At 55.0% G+C, this 20,816-nt stretch overlaps 1 protein-coding gene across 1 annotated transcript; it reads left to right on the forward strand.

The window, feature by feature from the left end:
* Positions 1-4,975: 4,975 nt before the first annotated feature.
* ASPHD2 (aspartate beta-hydroxylase domain containing 2) lies at positions 4,976-11,861 on the forward strand (the record flags this gene model as incomplete). The annotated part of the gene is made up of 3 exons (XM_082667484.1): positions 4,976-5,858; positions 11,042-11,155; positions 11,752-11,861. The coding sequence occupies 3 exons, from the start codon at positions 4,976-4,978 to the stop codon at positions 11,859-11,861; spliced, it is 1,107 nt and encodes a 368-aa protein (XP_082523610.1).
* Between the last annotated feature and the right edge of the window lie 8,955 nt (positions 11,862-20,816).

Genomic DNA, 20,816 nt, shown 5'->3' on the forward strand with positions numbered 1-20,816 from the left:
AACGGATGGACTGTGGGCTGGTCCTCCCACTCCGTGTTCCCAAAACCCACTCATGCATAGTTCCCCCGGAGCCCACAACACGACCCAGGGCCCCTGTTGTCTCCCACAAGCCTTCGTTCGAACATCACTTGCTCAGAGAGGCCTCCCTGGAGACTCCAACCCCGCATTAGGCCCCCCTGTTACACATTCTCATCCTGTCCTTTCTCTTGGTAACCACTCTGCCTGGTAGGTGACTGTAGATGTGTACCTGTGATTACTTGGGCACCGCCTACTCCTGGCTAGCCGGAGACTCCCTGCGGGCAGGGGCCACGTCTGGACGGCTCGCCAGAGAGCGCAGGGCCAGCCCCAGAGAGGTTGCCCAATAATCATTTGTATCAAGCGAATGAGTTTGTCTTCCATGAAACTTAAGGATCCTGTTTGATTTGCGGTTTCATTCCAAGTGCCTACGAGGCCTCAAGTAGATGAATGAATCAATAAAGAAACAGGGTGTCAGGGCAAGAGGAAGTGAGGGAGGAAAGAAAAGGGAGGGAAAGTGAAAGAGAAGGAAAGGAGGAAATGTAGGAGGGAGAACCAGAGAAAAGAGAGAGACCAAGGGAGGGAGAACAGGCAGAGGCACGGAGGGAGGACCAGAGAAAAGAGAGAGACCAAGGGAGGGAGAACAGGCAGAGGCACAGAGGCAGAACCAGGAGCGGGTAAATTAACGCCCGCCGGACTTCATGAATTACCCAACGCCCGCCCGCCTGCGCGCGCCCTGGGACTGGGCGGGCAGTGCGTCTCCCCGCTCGGGCCCACGGCCGCGCCCGCAAAAGCCACGCGAGCGGGCGGCGCGATCTCGGCCCCGGGTCACCCCGCGTGCGAGTAGCACCCCTGGCCGCTGGGGGTCTCGGCCCCGCCCCTCAGGCCGCCGGCGCTGGCCCCGCCCCGCCCGCATCCCCTCCTCGAGCCTCCCGGCCGCGCGCGGCATTGTGGGAGTTGTGGTCCCCGCGGCCCCGCGGAGCGCAGCGCGGCGTCGGCACCGGCTGGGAACCGGCTCGGCTCTGGCTCGGGCTCCGGCGGCGTGGGCCGGGCAGCAGCGGGGCGGTGGCTCCGTGGCGTGGGCAGGGGGCGTCCGAGCGTCCGCGCCCTCGGGCGGCGGCGTCTCCCCGGCCCCAGCGGCCGCCCCCGCCGCCCGCGCGCTCGGGCGCAGGTAAGCGGCTTCTCCGGGGGCTGCGGGGCAGGACGGCGGCGCAACGGGACCGACCCTGAGAGAGGGGGAGGAGGCGGGGGCCGGGCGGCTGCAGGCCCGCGGTCCCCACGCCCGGCGGCGCGGCCGCGGAGGGTGCTCAGCGCCCCGCATCTCGGCCCGTACGAGGGGCCCCCGCCGCCCAGCGCTCGCTACGTGCTGAGCGCCGCCGCCTTGGCAGTGTACGCGGCCCGGGCCGGGCATCACCCTCCTTGTCCCCTTGCTCCCTCGCGACTCTGTTCACCGTGTTAACATGCCCCATCACCATCACCTTCTCGGTCACCATCCTCCTTGGTCCCTTCTCTTGTTGCTCTTCCCCTCCCCCCCAGCCCTGTGCATCACCCATTTCCCTTATTTCCCGTGGTGACCCTCCTCCCCTGTTCCATGAGCCTCCTTCCCTAATCGCCCACTTTTCCTGTCAGTACCTTTCCATCGTCCCATTCCCCCCACCCCATCCCCACTCCCGCCCCGACCTCCTGGTGGTCACCATCTGTATTAACCTATTCTGTGCACTCCCCTTTTCCCCCACTCTCCTGAGTGGGTGGATACTGAAAAAGCTGGACAAGAAAGTGAGGAGGAGAGGTCTCCGGTTCCCCGCAGCAGAGGGCTGGCCCCAGGGCAGCTCTCAAGCTCCTGGGTGCATGCATCACACTCCTTGCCCGGCTCCTTGGGGGGCTTCTAGGGTACCCTGAGAGTGAGTAGAAGCTCTCTGGCACTGGGCAGCCTCTCGGACTGGTAATGTGAACTGGATTAGCCAGGTTTGAGCCGAGTGTCTCTCTCCCTATGTGTTCGTTGTATCAGAAGTTATATTTGATTCGACTTGCTCACCAAAAAGTGGCCATGAATTCGGACCCTATTCCCCAGAGCTGGCTGACTTTGAAGATCTGGAGTTGCGTATTATTAAAGTGTAGAACTGCAATGAGGTGTCCCCATCCCTGATGAGGACAAGAAATGGAAACAGATGTGTAAAGGAAGCTGGAAGTTACTGTGGTCACAGAGACAAGAGCTGGGGGGTGGGAGTGGGGGGGTGGAATTCATGCCCTCGCAGCTGCAGGGCTGGGGTCTATGAGGGTCAGATGTTTGAACCAGTACTTGATAAACTGCCAATCACCCTGTAAAGGTAAAGGTTTAATTTAGTGTTACGTTTCAGCTGTGAGCTTGTTAATCCACCTCCGGGCTCAGGGTCCTGCCACCGTAGTTAGGGTAAAAGTAAGTGGCAGATGTGAGAAGTCCTTACTTGAGCTCTCAGTGCTGTTTGTGATCTTGTGAGCAGGGTCTGAAGCTGGGGTCCAGGGCCTGAGGATCCTCTGCCTTTTGTTTATAGCTCAGCTTAGGGAGCGTTCATGGCCGGTGTTGTACAGAATGAGGCTTCCCTGGGGAGAGGGTAAGTGGTGTGACTGTCCAATGGAGAGATTCCCTCGTCATCTACCCGGTACTCCGCGTCTTCATTTTGATTGACTTAAACTTCAAGCAGGGCTGATGGGAACTGAAACTTAACAGGTGTTTGTTAAATGATCATCATGTCACTCTTAGAACATTTAAGAGAAACAAACCTCTCTTCCTGAGAGACTGGGTTTTCAAAGTTCCAATTAGGGCTTCAGCTCAGCGATGGGGGAAATCCTTTTAGTAAAAGTGCTTGTTATCATACAGATGTTAGTTTCACACTGAACTTCAAGAATCCTGGGGTTCTGTTTGGCAGATGGCTTGCAAACAAAATACCTTTCATCATGATTTTCCTTTCCTTTTCCTCAAGAGGAAACAGCTGCCAGTTATGGGAGGACTAGTCAAGAACCAGGGCCCCGGGGTGAGTGGGGGAGGGGGTCTGTTTCCATCTAGGGGGCCCAGCCTTTCCCTCTTCTCCCAAATCTGTGAAGACATGGAGAACTATGAGGAAAAAATTTAGCTTCTAACCTCCCGACTCTTGTATTTTTCCTAGAAACATAAAAATGTCCGTGAATATTCAGCATATGCATTGCTGACTGAATATTATAGTCAAGCGATTCTTTATTCAATCTAAGCTGGGAAGATATAAGTAGGGAGTTAAGGACAATCTAAGGTTTCCCTTTAATTTTAATAGCTTTTGCACGTCTGGGGACCCGCCCCCGCCCAAAAAAAATTCCTTGAGATGTGTGGCAACAAGAGTATACCTTTGGCTGTTGGAATTCTCAGACCTGAGATACCTTTCCCTGATGGCCCACCTGTGGTTTGCTGGCTACTAGAGATGGGAATCCACATGTCACGGCGGTCACTAGCACATTCTGAACTGTCACCATGATGTGATCATCAGTGCTTTCAACCCATCATTCCCCTTGATCCAATGAGAGGAGCATTACCCCGTCTTAACAGATGAGCAAACTGAGACTTAGAGAGGGGAGTGACCTGCCCAGTTTGGGTTCTTAACCTCTCTGCTACGTTGCAAGAATGTTGGGGCCAAATTTAGTCCCCGGAGAAGGGGGAGGGTACAGCTTTCCTGTTTTTATTAGTTGCCTTCTCACGTTCCTGTGAGACAAGGGAGAGCATGGTACCAAGCGAAATTTCTGAATTATTCTGCTCCTCAAGGTGAGGGAATGTATTACACATGTAGTAGAACATAGACCTGGCTGTTTTCATCCAATTAGAGCAGGATGGACAGAGAGTTTCACCTGGGAAGCACGGCCGGGGTTCTATAGACACAGGCAATGAAACAGCTGGGCTTCGATCATCTCTTAGGTTGTTAGGATAATCAGCGTGCCGGACACTGGCCGAAACCATCGGCAGGATACGTGGCAAAGCACAGCACTTCTGTGTGTTTTGGAGACAGACCGGAAAGGGCTTCTATTTTCATTCTATCCATCATTTCACTTTCATAATCTCATGGGTGAGGCCAGTAGATAGCCTCCCAAGCGAGTAGACAGAAAATGCCTGGTGTCTGCCACAGATGTGACCCCGGGGAGCCCACTTCCTTTTCCAGCTTGATTTAAGCCCAACCTATGTCAGAAGGGCAAGAGAGGTTAAATAAGAATGATGAAGTGCTGTGAAAAGAGCAAGTAAAACGGAGAATATGCAGTTCCAAATTCCTTTACCATTTGTAAGATGCTTTTGAATCCAGATTTCTCTTTAATAAAAGGTACAGAGATTTAAGGAGAATAAGCATTTATTACATACCTACTGTGCAAGAGCGTAGCAAAATGGATAGATATGGCTTTGAAGTGAGATGGGCTCTGTGTCCCTGCCCCAGCTGCATGAACTGGGGTGAGTTATAGGACCTCTCTGAGCCTCAGTTTCCTCATCCATAAAATGGGGATCACAGCACCTCCTAAGGATGACACAAAACAGATGGGACTACTGTAATGATCAAACAGTACTTGATGCAGATTAAACACTACTGGCCTTTTGGGAAAGGGGGTGGTGATAAAATGGAAGGAGAAAGTACAGGATTGAGAAGCGTGTCCCCTTCCAACAGAGACCTGACAAAACGAGCTGGGGCTTTGTGTTTCACTTGAGGACTTTTCCAGGGGTAAAAATTTATGCCGGTTTATTATTATTTTTTTCATCTCAGGTTTGGACTGCCTAAAAAAGTCATTTCACGGTGACCAGCCCCACTTGCCGACGTGACCTAAAGCCGCTCCTTTGCCCCCACCCGCAGTGACTTTTGCCGGGAGCGGGGGGCTGGGCACAGATGTCTTTCCATGCCGCCCTTGGCAGGACCCGAGGAACCGTGGCAGCCATGCCTCCGCCTGCCCCAGCCGCCCCTCACCCCCTACGCTGACCTGCATGGTATGCATGCCCTTGGGACTCCCGAGGACTGACCAGCTGACCTCTCTTCGGATCCCCAACAGCTCCCCCAAAATGTCGCTCGAGTGGCTGGTGGCCTGGAGCTGGTCGCTGGACGGCCTGAGGGACTGCATCGCCACCGGCATGCAGTCCGTGCGGGACTGCGACACCACGGCCGCGGTCACCGTGGCCTGCCTGCTGGTCCTGTTCGTGTGGTACTGTTACCACGTGGGCAGGGAGCAGCCCCGGCCCTACGTCTCGGTCAACGCCCTGATGCAGGGCCCCGACGCCACGGGGCTGCAGAACGGGTTCGTGTACTGCCAGTCCCCCGAGTGCGTGCGCTGCAGCCACAGTGAGGGTCTCAACCAGAAGCTCTACCACAACCTGCAGGAGTACGCCAAGCGCTACTCCTGGTCCGGCATGGGCCGCATCCACAAGGGCATCCGCGAGCAGGGCCGCTACCTCAGCAGCCGGCCCTCCATCCAGAAGCCCGAGGTCTTCTTCCTGCCCGACCTCCCCACCTCGCCCTACTTCGCCCGGGATGCACAGAAGCATGACGTGGAGCTGCTGGAGCGCAACTTCCAGACCATCCTGTGTGAGTTTGAGGCCCTGTACAAAGCGTTTTCGAACTGCAGCCTCCCACAGGGCTGGAAAATGAACAGCACCCCCAGTGGGGAGTGGGTCACCTTTTACTTGGTCAATCAGGGGGTCTGCGTCCCCCGGAACTGCAGGAAGTGCCCACGGACGTACCGCTTGCTTGGAAGCCTTCGGACCTGTATTGGGAACAATGTTTTTGGGAACGCGTGCATCTCCGTGCTGAGCCCCGGCACCGTGATAACGGAGCACTACGGACCCACGAACATCCGCCTCCGCTGCCATTTAGGTACGTGGCGGGGACAGGGCCTCCCGGCACGCGCTGTTCTAGCAAGTACATCCCAGCCCGTCTGCCGGCCGGGAGCCCAGACACCACGAGTTGTAGTCAGTAGCCAGGATTGGGCTTTTTCTCATGCTTCACTGTACTCTGATCAAAAATGGATGGGTCACGTGTGAACAGTGTTGGCAGCAGAGAATTGAGTCAAAAAAGAAACGTGTGGTCAGTATAAACCTAATTTGTGACAGAAACTCCGTCCAAAGGAGCTGTCTGCCGAGATGGGAATGGTCTCCGTCTACGCTGTCCAGTGCAGGAACCACCAGCTGCATGTAACTTGAGTGCCTGAAACGTGGCCAGTGCAACTAAGGAGCTCAATTTTTACTTGAATCCAAATTTTAAAATATGACACTTGGCTACTGTATTGGACAGAGTAGTTCTAGAGCCAGAGGCTATTGGGGTGATTCAGGAGGCTGAAAGATACCCAAGTGCCTTCCGAATCAACAAGGACGAAGGGACGCTTTGTGTGAAGTTGATTTTATTCTGCTTCTAGGGAGGTTGGTAATACGTGTAGTGTGTGTAGCAGTGGTTTTGAGAACAGGGTCTGGAGTCAGATTGCCTGTGTTTGCGTCCTCACCCCACCATGAGCTGGCTGTGTTACTTTGGGCAAGTCAGTCCCCTTCCCTGGGCCTCAGCTTCCTCATTTGGGAAGTGGAGGTATTATAAAAAGATCATCTTTTACAGAGTTATGTCGAGGCTCTGGTGTGATGATGTGCATCGTGAGGCATTTGCTCAAGCAGAGCCTGATAGTGAGTACTTGATAAAAGCAGGCTCAAAAACTACTCGGTGAAGAGGGACGTTAGTTCTCCAGAGTGCCTCCTTCCTAGTGAGTCATGATAACATTGGTTACCAGGGCAGTGGCACCACTGGTTAGCATCCCAGACTAGAGGAGCTGCTGAGAGCCTGAGCAAGGTCCCGCTTTGGAAGTCCGCCCCAGCTTTGTGTTGGAGGGACGAGAGGCGCACGGAGGAGCCCCAGTATAGCCTGGAGAAGGGGGTTCATAACCATGGTCCACAGGGCAGCCTCGGGGCTGCCTGGGGAACCTGAGCCCGATGCCCCGGGCCCTTCAGCCCCTCTTCGCCCAGAGCCCTCTGCTTCTCCCGCTCTCTCTGTGGAGACTGGACAGAGGGCTTCACTGCTTTAAAAAAACAGAAGGAACTAGGTTCGAGCAATTGACATTGTTTTGAGTATTTCAAGAGTAAAAGCAGGACAGGGTAGGGGCTCTGGAGGGAGTTGCCTGGCTTCGTGGCTGGCTGTGAGACTTTGGGAAATAACCACGTCTCTCCGGGCCTCAGTTTCCACATCTGTAAAATGAGGAGATAGTACTTATTCACAGGAATGTTGAGAGCTTTCAATGAAGTCATATCTGCCATGGCTGCTTGACACGGCTCCTGGCATGCGACAGCATTCGATAAATGGTAGCTAGTAGCTTTTATGATCATACGCTGTGTTGGGCAGTGTGAAAAATGACCCATAAGACATAGTCCCTGCCCCTGGGAAACAGTGGAAAATGCACAGACTCTGGAAGCAAACATACCTGGACTCAGATCCCGGCTTAGCCCCGTTTGCCGGGTGACCCTGGGCAGGCTCTGAAACTGAGCCTCCAATTTCTCCTCTCTGAAATGGGCGTAACACCTACCTGGAGGGCTGTTTGGAAGATTAGAAGTATGTCCTGTGTGTGAAGTGCTTGGCAGGTAGAGGGCAGTCAGTTAAAGGGGGCTCTGGTTGATCTAAGAAGTGAGATGATCGTCTTAGTGATGATCATTGTAATGAAATCTCTGTGTGAGGCACCAGGGCGCACTCTGAGCTCAGGGGACACGGGCTGCCTGTGGGCTGCTCCGGGACGGGGGTCTGACCCTGCAGGACCGCTGGGGCCGCCGGGGTGGAGCAAAGCAGGAGGCTCCCCCTGGGGCTGGGGCGCCGTATCTGGGCTAGCTGGGGAGCCCGCTGGTGGGGCTGAGCTTGACCAGCTCAGTGGGAGCAAACCGCAGGGGGCCTCCCTGCCAGGCTGTGGGCCTCGGGGAGCAATGCTCTTCTTTTTAAAGGTTTCCCTTGTAAGTTTTCTAAAAGCTTCAGAAGGACGTGTAGGGAAGGGCACTTGAGCTGGGTGTGGTAGAATTCCGGGCAGGTGTGTTGAGTAGGAAGGGCTGGTGGACCTGCCTCCCAGGTGTTCATGCCTGTTGTGTATGTGTGCAGTGTACGTGTGTGTGTGTGTGTGTGTAACATGTGCCCACGTGGGCCTCTTTATGATCCGTCATTCCCCTCCCGGCCCAGAGAGTCACTTGCCACCGGAAAAACTGGGTCATCCGTGTCACCCTGGACAGCAGGCGGTGTTGGAAGGCGTCCCACTAGCGTGAGCTGTCCCCATGGCAAGGGTGAGCGCCAGGCTTGGGTTTGCTCCGTTTCCTCCTCTCCTCTGTCCTTCCACCCAGGAAGGAAAGAGAGGGGTGTGAGACTCACGTGACCTCGTGTGTTGACATAGGGGGTGTCCGGAGAATGAGGTCAGAGGCAGGAAGGGCCTGGTACGTGCCAGCGGCCACACCTCCGCCAGTTACCTGGCAGACGTGGGGAGGCACCTGCGGTTCCAGAACTGTGTCCTTGCAGTGCCCCGCAGCCTCCCTTTCCGCCTTCCGTCTTGAGTGGGGGCTGGGGGCGTCGTCCCGGCCGCCGCTCTTCAGCCGTCAGTGCCTCCGGGTGGCACACGTTTGCCGAGCCTGCTCCGAGCTTCCGCTAGAGGTGGCATCGCTCAGCACCCGTCCATGCGGCCCAGCCGTCACCCAGTACCCTGTACGGGGCTGCGAGGTCCCCACCCACTGTCACGAAGCTCCAGGGAACAACCTCTGAAACTAATGAGGCAGCTGTTAGCCAGGAGGCAGATACCGGTCCAGTGGCAGACCCTCAGGGAAGGGTGGATGAAAGTGTGTGAGCGTATCCAGATTCTCGCTACAAAAGCCCGTTAGGCTCTCATTTTCCTTTCATGAGTATATTGTTGGATTTCTCGGCCGTCCGGCTGGGTGATACAAGCTGGTCAGCTCCTGTCTGCCTTGCCCACCCTGAGTGCCAGCTGCCAGCCTCCTGAAGTGGTGGACAGAGCCCTTTCTCCACCCGTCTTGCGCCTCTGTCCATGGGCATTGGGGACAAAGCAGTGAGCCCTAAGCCAGAGGGGGCCTGGGGATATGGGACTGGCCGAGGCCATGCGTGGGGCCTGTGTGTCCCCAGTAGCCGCCCGAATGCTCTGTTTGGGCGAGTGTTAATCATATCTGCCAGCCAGGCTGGTTTATGGCAGTAGGCGGGGATGGTGGGCCGCTGGAAGGCTGGGGCGCAGTGAAGGGAGGCGGAGGCGAGTGAGCAGGGTCTGGGAAGCCGGCAAGCCAGGCCGTTTTTCTGTTGTACCATTGGGGTGGTGATGAATCATTTCGTGGCCCAGAAAAAGGGGAGCTTCTTTTTGGAATCCTGGGGTGTTCTGTCCCTGCAGAGAACCACCTATCCCTAAAGGCCTTCTCCACTGAACCAAGCGGTGAGGGCACGCATGGAAATCTTTCAGGCGGAGCGGAGCTCCTTTACAGCCCTAACCTCCCCCAGCAGTTGTTAACAGTAGTGGGAGATCCTGGTTCCAGAGGCAGAACTGACAGTGTCAGCTGATTCAGTGAAACGTACTATTGATAGTTGAAACATATTAACTACAGGGAAGTTGACAACCACTTAGCCTCACTGCTACCGATGTAACAACTAGCATTTATATCCTACTGTCCAGTGTTGTAAGAGCCTGTTCCATGGAGCCAGACAGATCTGGGTTCAAATCTCAGTTCGCACAGGACTAAATAGCGACTTCCAGCAGGTCACTTAACTTCTCTGAAGCTCAGTTGCTCCATCTGGAAAGTGTGTGATGTCTGTAAAGTGTTTATTTAACACAAACCTGCTCACAGTTAAGTCTTCAGTGATTGGTAGTAAGGACAGTGGTCACACAGCCTGGAAGGCAAGTGTGCTCATGGCCTCTCTTTACAGATGAGGAGGCTATAGCTCAGAGAGGTTGAGTGACTTGCTCAGAGTCACCCAGCACGTAAGGGTGGTCGTCTGACCTGAAGTCCTCTCTCCTGCCCATTACTCCACGTGGCCTCTTTGTTTGAGTTCTTACTCCATATGTGCCTCCTGGCGCCATCCATTTCTGGTTCAGAGGGTGTGTTAAATCCTCAGGCTGTTGAGAGTACACTGTTTCATGTGTGTCGTAGGGACATTAAATCAGAGCGGGGATGCTGACTGGCCCAGGGTCGTGATTATCAGGGTGGGTCACTGAAGACAGACAGAACACCATGATCCCAGGCCCTCTCGCAGGGCCCACTTCCTCCCGGCTCAGGGCCTACCCAGCTTCCTCTGAGTCAGTTAGGTGGCTGTGCCGGTGCCTTCATTCACAGATGACCAGGTAGTGCCAGGGGCCAAGCATTCCTTCAGACCCTTGAGTTGGAAATGGGGGTGTGAAAGTGCATGCACGGCAGCGCTTGAAGAAGACCCCCCTTTCCGGGGTTCTATACCCGAGCTCGGGTCCCCCGCCTGCATTTTGAACATATGGCTTCCTAGGAGGGTGGCAGTCAGTTTCCTCTGAAAGCTCAGGCGTTTCTTTAGGGGTGTCACCATTTTCCCAGAATGAGGCTGGGGAAACTTGGACTGAACATGCCATCCTCAGGCCTCACAGTGGATTTTAACGTTGGACCCTAAAGAGGAGGGCACTGTGTGAGTCTCCGAGTCTTTAATCTCGACGGAAGCAGCCTTTGCCTATTGGGCAGGCAGGGTTCTGAACCTGGCCTCCCTCGGTTTCCGGGGCCCCACGACTGGGCTTCAGGAGTCTCACAAGTGGAGCGCAAGCCTTGGTCCGTGCTTTAATCAGAGTAGTCCCTGGCCCAGAACAGATTAAGCCACCAGAGGAATGAGTTTCTCCAGGGAGCACAGTGAGGGTGCAGGTGCACGGCCTGCATCTGTCCTAACGGACTGCCTCCACCCACCCACCAAGCGGGGCTCCCGAGGGGTAAGGCGCAGGGTCGGGGCTTTGGAGGTCGAGAGCTTCCTCCAAAGCCTGCCACTCCCGACTTCCGGCGTCCCTGGCCCTGCCCGCCTTCATTTTCTTTTCTCTGCTTTGCCCCCAGGTCTGAAAACTCCGAGTGGCTGTGAGCTGGTGGTGGGCGGGGAGCCCCAGTGCTGGGCAGAAGGCCGCTGCCTCCTCTTCGATGATTCTTTCCTGCACGCCGCGTTCCATGAAGGTGAGTGTCTGTGTGCCCCGTGGCCGCCTTTAAAAATATAAATATATATATTTACATGTATCTTTAAACTTTCTTTTTAAAGCAGTTTTTGGTTCCCAGAAAAGCTGAGCAGGAAGTACAGAGTGTGCTCCCTGCCGTGACCCCCATAAATTTCCCCTCTCTTAGCACCTTGTAACAGTGGAGTACGCTGGTTACAATGGCCGCGCCAATTTTGACACATCATCAGTAACTCAGGTCCGTAGTTTACATGAAGGTTCACTCTTACTGTTGTACACTCTGTGGGTCTGGACAAACGTGTGATGTCACGCGTCCACCATGACAGGATCGCACGGAGTAACCTCCCTGCCCTAAAAGTCCTCCGCGTTCCATCCACCACGTTTTCACCCTTCCCTCCCTCTGCCCGTTTCCTTTCTGCACTCTGCTCAGAACCTTCTGGGGTCTTCTGATAATGTTGTTGATCAGAGAGGAGGAGAGCTTGCGATCTGTGCCGGGGTCAGCAGGGGTCCCTGCCCGAAAGCTGACCGCGTGGGTCTGGCTCTGCCCGGGTCCTGGCTCCGGGCGGTTTGAACCTCTCCTCTCTCGCCGCCCTCCCCCAGGTTCGGCGGAGGACGGCCCACGGGTGGTTTTCATGGTGGATCTGTGGCATCCCAACGTCGCAGCGGCCGAACGGCAGGCCCTGGATTTCATCTTTGCCCCGGGACGATGAGAACATTGGTCGTGCTGCAGTCGCCGAGAGTGGCCGCGGTCCGCCCGGGCAGACAGGGGTGCGGCCCGGCCCCTGCCCCTGTTCCAATTCCATGCCTCGACAGAATGCTCTCATTTGGGATTTGGTTTTTAGGTCGTGTTGGGTCCCTCTTTCCTTCGGTTATTGAAAGTGGGAAATTTTCAGCTTGTATTTCCTTAGATTTTTTTTCCCTTCCAATCATTTGCTTCTGCGATTCCTTTCTGCCTAAAAGCGCATTACTTTGCTCTGTGACCAGAGGCTCGGGGTCCCTGTTGTCTGTGTCACGCTGCTACTTGGTTTCGTCAGTGCTCTGAAATAGGGTCGCCAAATGGTTACTTGTCTGGATGTAATAACGTAAATCTTCCTGTCATCTTAAAAGAAAAAAACAAAAACAAAACAAAACACTGCAGATCAGAGAGCTGGAGGACGTGGCCTCTGCTGCTGTCACGATCACCCTGGGCCTCAGACGCCCGGGTCGGGGGAGCCCGCGGTCCGCATCCCCAGCTGTCCCCTGCTGGCTTCCTCGGCAGGGTGGCCCAGTCAGGGCAGGGCAGACTCACCATTGCTCACCTCACCCTGAACCCAGTCGGGTCCCTGATGGCAAGAGCATCAGGCTGGTGGCAATGAAGGCTTTTCTGTAGACGTTGCTTTCCGACAGAGCTGAGGCTGGTGTCTTCGAGAGCCAAGCTGGGGCTCCCTCGGTTCAGCAGCTGAACATGTGATTCGATTACCTCACTGCCTACAGAAGCCCTACTGCCAAGCTGGGCCTGGAGAATTCCCCGTTTGAGCTGTTTGGAGTCCAAGGTGATGAGCATTCAGACCCCCAGGCTGGCTGATGGGCGCCGAGGTGAGATGAGACCTCACTCATCCAGTGACGTTCTGGAAAAGCCTTTCTCTGGCAAAACTGGAATCGTAGATCCGCCCGAAGTGTCTGTTTTGCTTTGGAGTTCTGTTTCCTATGATTTCCCATTTGTCTGTACATAAGCGTTCAAACGCTGGGCTCGGAGATCATGGCAGAGTCGGCCCTGTGTCTCTGTCAGTGCACAAGGGTGTGGTGAGGGCCACCTAAGCCAGTGTGTGCACGTGAGGACGCTGGGGGGACCTACATACCCAAAGGACCCATGGTCGCGGCGCTGGGTCTGCTGTGAAGGACGTGGCCAGTTTGAGGCACTAAGTCTAGAAGCAGCCCCCCGTTAGCCGATGTGTGAAGGAGTCTCCTCCAGTCACACTAGAGATGCCTTTTTTGAATAATGTATTACGGCAGAGTCAGGTTTGTAAAGCCTTGGAGCGGTACGGAACATACTGCTTGTCCCGTCTGGGTCCAGTGTTTCTATCCGCACGGAAACCAGCAGCTTCTGGGAGGAGCAACCGTCAGAAGTAAACGCGGTCTGAAACGCACTAGGTAGTTACTAGCAAGTGTGCAAAGAAACCGTGTCTACATTTGAGTACAATTTCTACACAGGTGTTTTTCAGCGATTAGAATGCAGGAAAGGGCAGAAATGTCAAACACACCTGAAGTCTTTTTACTTGTTAAGTTTCTTGTTAAAGAATCCCTGAGGTGCATGATTTCTACACGTACTGACTGCTCTACGTTTACAAAGCCAGCAGCCCACACAGGCCCCTGGCTACCTGTGCTCACGTGACGCGGTTGGGGAGCAGAGGGTAAATAAAAGATCTTGCTGAAAACCAGAGTGAAGTGGTAAAGCGGTCTGTTGGAGAGGTGACGTGGGACTTGGGCAGAGGCTCCGAGAGGGCCACTCGTTGCAGGCTCTTGGTTTCTGGATCGTGTCACAGAGACAGGTGGGCCCCTAACGGTGATCATGTACAGGGAATGAAGCGAGATGTAGTTCTCAGTAATGGGCGCGGAGTGGGGAAAGGAGCAGATCCATGGAATGTTCGGGAGCTGCAGGTGTCACTCTGGACAAAGAACAAGGACCGTGCTCCAGGAGAGCTGAGGATTCCGGACTCGGCGCCAGGAACTTGCTCCCACGTCACCTTGCACAAGTCATGGAGCCTCTGGGAGCCTCAGTTTCCTTCACTGTAGAGACAGTGCCTGGCACGTGAGGCAGCGAGGTTGGTTCCCTTCCTGACATAGCAGGGGTTCTAAGCAGTTACAGACAAACAGGTGAGGAGGAAGGATGGGTGAGGAAGAGATGGACGAGTCCACCGGGTCGCTGGTAGAGGCGGCCGGGGAGCTGCGGCTTTCTGCTGTCTGTGTCTAACCTCGGGGAGAAAGAAGCAGGGCCCTTGGTGGCTCTGTTTTGAATGTTTCCCCTTGTGTTAGAAGAAGGACAGGGAGCTCTGGTGGCCTGGAGCCCCAGGAGATGCCTGGCTGCCAGGTGTTTTCACAGCAAAGCTGGCCAGGCTGCCACAGCAGGTGGGAGGGAAGAGCACCGTGCACCCTGGGCCACGATATTTCTCGCTCTCCTGAAGCGCGCGTTGCCAGCTAGGCAACTGCTAAAGTAATTTACACGTTGCAGCCGGGGATGCCCAAGGTGAGAAAAGGGAGGCAGCATGCCTGCCCAGCTTCGAGTGGGAAGCCCTGCCTTCCACGCAGAGGCAGCCTGCCTCGGCTGCAAGGCCGGATTGGTGACTCAGTTTGACAAGGTCACCTCCCAGGTCTCCCAGGCACCTGCTCATCATCCCCCAAAGTCGCCTAGATTGTCTGGGTTCTGAGCCCTCCTTTGCTGACAGCAGCCACCCTTGTAGCATTGAGTAGTGCCCTGCAGCGTGTGGTGGGGGAGGAGAAGGGTAGTCCTCACCCACTGGCTCTGGACTTTGGCTGCACAGTACAGTCACCCAGGGAGCTTTTGAGAAATACTGATGCCCACACCCTGCCCCCAAGGCATCTCAGTTCTTTGGCCAGGTCTCCGGTATTTGTTTCAACTCATTTCCTGGGCTGACTCTAATGTGTAGCTGGAGCTGAGGGTCGATGCCCTGAGTAGCAAAAATGGCAAGGCCTTTGAAATCAGCCAGCTGGAGGTTCAAGGCTCAGCTGTGCCCCTATGTGATACTGGGATAGGCCACCTAACCTTGGCCTCTAGGGGATGGTCACTGTTTTAACACTCTCCTCCAGCAGTACTCTGACGAGCCTCTTGCAAGACCGTAACATTCCCCTTTCTCAGTCCCTGGATTTCCAGGACCTGACCCAACCCCAGCTGCAGGGCTAGGCACATGACCCACACCTGACCAATCATCAGAGCCTTGCAGACTCCTGGGTACTAAGGGCTGGGCACATGGTCCAAGTTCTCTCCTGGGACCATTGAGAAAGAGAGGCTACTTTTCGAGGGATGGGAGTGGGGGATCCAGTGTAAAGAAAATCTGAGAGAGAAACCCACAGAGGAGAGCAGGTCCCTCATCTTGTGGAGATCATCTGAGTCCTAATATAGCTTTGCCTGGAACCAGCCCTACCTCTGGACTTTTCCGTACATGAGCCAATAAACTCCCTTTTAACTCTTAAGTCTGAGTTGTGGTTTCTGTCTGTTGCTACCAAATGTCCAAATCCACTCTGTGAGCTTCATCTCGAAAATGTGCCCAATGCTTCCTCTCATAGGCTTAAAGTGAGGTCTGAATAAGATAAGATTATGGCAAGTTGTGGGTGGGTGGGAAGTGCTTCTTACATGTTTTTAAAATGTAAATACGAGAAGCAGAGGCTCAGTACAAAATGCTGTTTTTAAGGACCATGATGCCCTACTGGCAGCCGCCTCCCCGTGACATGTATGTCCCTGGCTGAATCTTGCTAACCAGATGTAAACACAGGGAACAGGAGAGAATAAGGCTATATTCTTTAGAGCTGCTGACAGATGGCAGTGAAAATACTCAAGCAGACTGTAGCATTGGGTGGCAGGAGGCAACACACACAGAGATTAATTGACTTTCCGCCTCCTTCCCAGGCACACACGTTGGTCCTAACTTCGGATCACCTACCCTTCCCCATGTTTCCCACTTCCGCCGCGTTAGCCACCCCGGCTTCAAGGTGAGTGTGTTGCGTCCTCGAGTACAGACAGCACTGTTCCCTCTGGAAGATTCTATTGTATACATTATTATCCCATAATACTTGTGGCCCCGCGGGGGTGGGTGCTGGGACAGTTACGCTCACTTAAGACGAGAAAACGTAGGCTCGGGGCAGTGGGCGAGCACAAGGCTGTGGTGCCGGCTGGAGGGCGAGCCGGAAACAGAAGCCAGGTGTCCCGGCTCACGGCTCAGCATCCCCAGGCTTTTGAACTCCGGTCATGTGTTCAGGCCTCTCTCTCCACGGCGGGCAGAGGGACCCCCGTGGGGAGGCCGTTTGCCTTCTCAGGACACACAGGACACTGTTTGCCTTCTCAGGACACTGAGCCCCACTTTCTGTGGGTCCACGACGTGCCACACTTTTACTTACATCGCCTTTCCTCTGCATTTTAAAGAAGATACTGAGAGTTTCCAAAGCACTAAGTGGTAGAGCTGCGATCTGAACCCTGGTCTCACACCAGAGCCGCGTGCTCCTACTGCCCCAGGAACCAGTTGGGGCTGGTTGGAGAGCAAGGACGCACCCTCTGAGCACACGGGAGATGGAGTGGGGAGAGGGCTCGTCTCACCGTCCCCGTGCCCCGCGCCCTTCCCGGGGATCCCTCAGCCCCGCCGAGTAGGAGGGCAGGGCAGAGAAGGGCTAGCACTCAGCTTGGACCCGAGCGCACTCAGGCTCTCATGACATGGCCTCTTCTTGGCACTTGACAGGATTCAAAAGGCACTCTGGGTTTTGTTCCCCAGAGAAACACAGCTGGTTTCAAGTTCAGACATTGAAAATAAACAGAGAGGAAGTGTCCTTTTTCAGCCTTGAAGCCCTTAGAATCTTCACCTTAAGCTTCCCAGATTCAATGAATGTACTGAGAAAAGATCCAGCGTGCCTTTTTCTCCTGAGCTACGATGACGAGTGTGGATCTTACACCCCGCCCTCCCTAGGGGGAGGGGACAGGGTACTTCCCCTCCCGCTGCTCTTTTCTCAGGACAGTCCACAGTGAAGGGGGTGTGTGTGTGTGTAAGGCGGGAGGGGGTGAACAGATGCTAGCGTTGCACGCAGTTCGAGAGCGTCAGCCGTCGGTTCCCTGCTCACCCCCGTGGACCCCTTATTAGTAGGGGTCTCCCTCTCTCCGTCGTGGCTTCCTCCGTCTGGAGACAGTGCCCATCATAAAGCAGGCACATCCCTCCATCTGCCCCAAGTGAGGCGCTTCCAATCTCCCAAGTAGTCCCCAAACCTGCCCATCTCTCTCAGTCATGTCACCTCCCTGCTCCGCGCCACTAACCCTTCCCACCTGGACAGCCGCAGCCTCCTGGTGGTTCCACTCCTGCCCTGCTTCTCGCCCATCTGAGAGCCAGTGACATTTCCAACGGGAACCAAATTGAGTCACTGCCCTGCTTAAAGGCTCCCCTTCGCCCAGTGTCTCGGCCACCTTGCAAGGGCCTTCACGGTGCGAGCCCTTGCTCCCCCCCGCGCTCCGTGGCACCGCACTGTTGAAAGACAGAGGCTTGGAATGGCCAGAAGGACAGACACATCAAGTTTGCAGGGTGGGCGCGTTAGTTTCCCATGGCTGCTCTAACAAACTACTATGAACCTGGTGGCTTAAAACAACCGAACTCGTTCGCTCATGCTTCTGGAGGCCAAAGTCCAGAATTGGTTTCGCTGGGCCTAAGTCAGTGTGTTGACAGAATCCTGCTCTCTGGGGTAGAGGCCATCCTTTGCCCCTTCTGCATCTTGTGGCCGCATCACTCAACCTCTGCCTCCGTCCTCACTTCTTCTCTTCCGTGAGTCACCTGCTTCTGCCTCTCTGACAAGCACACTTGTGAGGGCCCTCGGATGACCTGCATCTCAAGATCCTTAATCACACCCGCGCCACCCTGATCACACGACGTAACGCTCACAGGACCTGGTTGGTATCTTTGGGGGCCACTGCTGGGCCCACGACACAGGGCCTGTGGTCCGGTGTGAGGATGCACACTCAGCGGGGAGCAGCTGCACCCCACTTCCTGCAGGATGGGTGTGAGGAACGCAGTAACTGGGGGAGTGTGCAGAGCGTCTCGGCCACATGAGAATGCCCACCATGGGGCTTCAACGCTCGGGAGAGGGTGACTGCAACCAAGAGCCAGTCCCCACTGGCTGTACGGTCAAGGTGACAAGAGCCATAAGCCTAGATGCTTCCTTCCAGCGGGAGGCAGTTTGATTAGGCTCAACATCCCTCCGGGGACCAGAGAGCCTTTCCCGGCCGGAGTCTGATCGATTGCCACTGTTAATCACACCATGGGACCTTTTTCCCTGAGGTTCACAGAGCCTCTCACTGCTCTCCGTCCTCCCATGTTCCCCGCTCACTGGCGGGAGGCAGTCGTCCTGGATGATGGGGGGTGTGCCGTAAACCAGGGCGTCCTGCAGACACCGCCGTCCCTGGGGGCACGGGTGCGGAGGAGTGGGGCTCGCCCCATGGTAAGGATCGGACTCTGGAACTGGCAGGAAGAAAGGGGAGGCAGCGCTCGGTTCCTTCCTTAGTGGTGCGGCCCGGCGGGTGCTGGTGGCTGGATACGGACCGAGGCTGAAAGGCCCCTGGGCCAAAGCTGCAGGGAACCTGGTCGGGGCTAGGATGTGGGCTTGCGAGTGTCCTGTCTGCTGCTGTAACAGACCACCCCGGGAGTGGCGTAAAACAACACACGTTTATTGTCTCCCACGCTGCCTGAGGGCTAGTTCAGAAGTGGTTCGGCTTCATGGTTCTGGCTGTTTCTTACGAGGCTGAGTCACGTGTCGGCAGGGGCTGCAGTCCTCTGAAGGCACCCGGGCTGGGGCACCTGCTTCCAAGAAGGCTCACTCACGTGGCCGTGGGCAGGAGACCCTCACCACGAGGGCTTCTCCATAGGGCTGCCCGGATGTCAGCTTCTCCCCAAAACAGGTGAACTGAGAGAGAGGTGGCAGCTGTGATGTTTCATAACCTACTCTCAGAAGTCACACTGTCATTTTTGCCACATTCTAGTCATTGAAAACAAATCACTAAGTACAGCCCACATTCAAGGGGGAGAATCAGGTCCCTAATTTGTAGCAAAGAAATTGTGGACTTATTTTAAAATGGCCGTCACATGCAGGTCTCACATTCTGCTGTGCGGACCCAAGATCACAGGACCTCATACCTGTGATCGCTGAGACTCAGCTCAGAGGGAAGCACCGGGCTGCCTCGAGCACTGATTCTCAGGAACAAGCATTTTGTATTACACACATTTTAGGCTCAACAGCAGCCCTGGGAAATTAGATGGGAAGAGAGGTTTCTGAAAGCAAAACAGAGGAGATTAAGCTCTGCCAATGGCCTGACAGCCAGGAAAGGGCTCAGAGACAGGCAGGAGATTTCCTTGTGAAGCAGATCTTGTTTGGAAGAGTCCTTGAGCCCAGGTAGTTAGCCGAGGTACCGGGGGCGCAGATGAAAATGGGCTCAGGGGCTCCAGGTTCTGTCCCTGTGTCAACACGTAACAGGTCAGAATTTCACCAAACTCAGGACTTGGAGATCTCACGATTCTGGAGCATCAGTGGCAAGAGGAAAGAAGTGTGGATGCTTGAAATACCTCAGGACAGAAAGCGAACACGTTCTGTGTAAGGCGGTCACGGGAGTGTTCCGTGAGAGCTTGGCCCCGGGATTTGTAAGGGACGTTTCCTTGGAGAATCAGGCAGAGAAGTAGGACACTGTACATTTCTCCTAGCTTGAGGTGTGGTCCTCCTCCGTCTGGGAAGCTCACCTCTTAGGCCAGCCAGTGGCAGGAGGGACCCCAGAGAGGAGACAGAAAGGGTGACATGGGCCTGGCGTGCGGTCCAGCCACGCTGAAGCTGGTGCTCCCTGGAACAGCGCGCCACCCTCGCACGGACCGTTCTGTCATGCGCTCTTCCTCACCTGGCCAGGCTGGATCAGGCAGGGCAAAGAGAAACGTGACCACGTGAAATACACACATATGTACATATATACATAGATACCTTTTTCCTTACTTTGTCACTAGAGATGTTACTGTTACTCAGAACTCATTAGTGTTTTTGGCTATTTTTATTTTTAGCCCTTAGAAACTTGTTTCAAGAAAAAGACACCATGTCAGAAACATGAGATAATGGTTCACTGACATGAAGTTATTAACATCACAATTTTCAAATGGAATCTCAGGTACTTCCAGTAAACATCTGGTTAGGATTTTGTGAAATATTTTCATCCTGTGACCTGCATCGTATCATAAAATGTCAGGCTATAACGTAATAGAACTGATGTTCTAGTACCACTCCAGCCCAGAAACACACAAACGAATGCTGTTCCCTTTCATGCAGCCACCGCTGAAAAGCACAGTCCTGCTTTTGCACCAAAACCTTTTAGAAACTCACGTTTGGGACACTCACTCACTCGGGAGGAACCAGCAGCACAGCCCACTTCCACCCAGGGGGCCCAGTCTGGCCTGTCGTCACCCAGCTCTCGGTCCCGGCACCCCAAACTCCCTTCCACGTCATTGAGATCTGCCCCCACTGCGGGTGAGCCAAAGAACAGGCTGCTCGTTTTGAATATAGTTCCAGAAGATCCAAACAAGGTGGTTTCAGCATCCCTGACTGCTTCACTGCACGAGGCGTCCCGCCCTCCCAGGAGGACTGCCCTCAAGGTAACCTGAGAAGTGGGAGCTCTGGTCTGCTCGCTGACAAATCTGCCTCCTGGCTGGGTACTCACACCTCAGACCGGCCCCCTGGAGACAGGGCTGGACAGATACTCTAGACAGGGCCAACCAGGTTCTAGAAAAGATGCCAACCTGGGATTTTGTGGTCCTAGTTAAGGCGGGGGTGGAACAGCAGCAAGAAATGTCAGGCGCCCGGGGCTCAGTGTGACGGGGGGCTCACTGGCCCTGTGCCCCTTGGGTGTAAGGACCAAGGCACCCAGTCTGGCCGCAGTGCTGCCCACATCATCA

This window comes from Grampus griseus (genome assembly GCF_964374135.1).
Source record: "Grampus griseus genome assembly, chromosome: 12".
Taxonomy (NCBI): domain Eukaryota; kingdom Metazoa; phylum Chordata; class Mammalia; order Artiodactyla; family Delphinidae; genus Grampus; species Grampus griseus.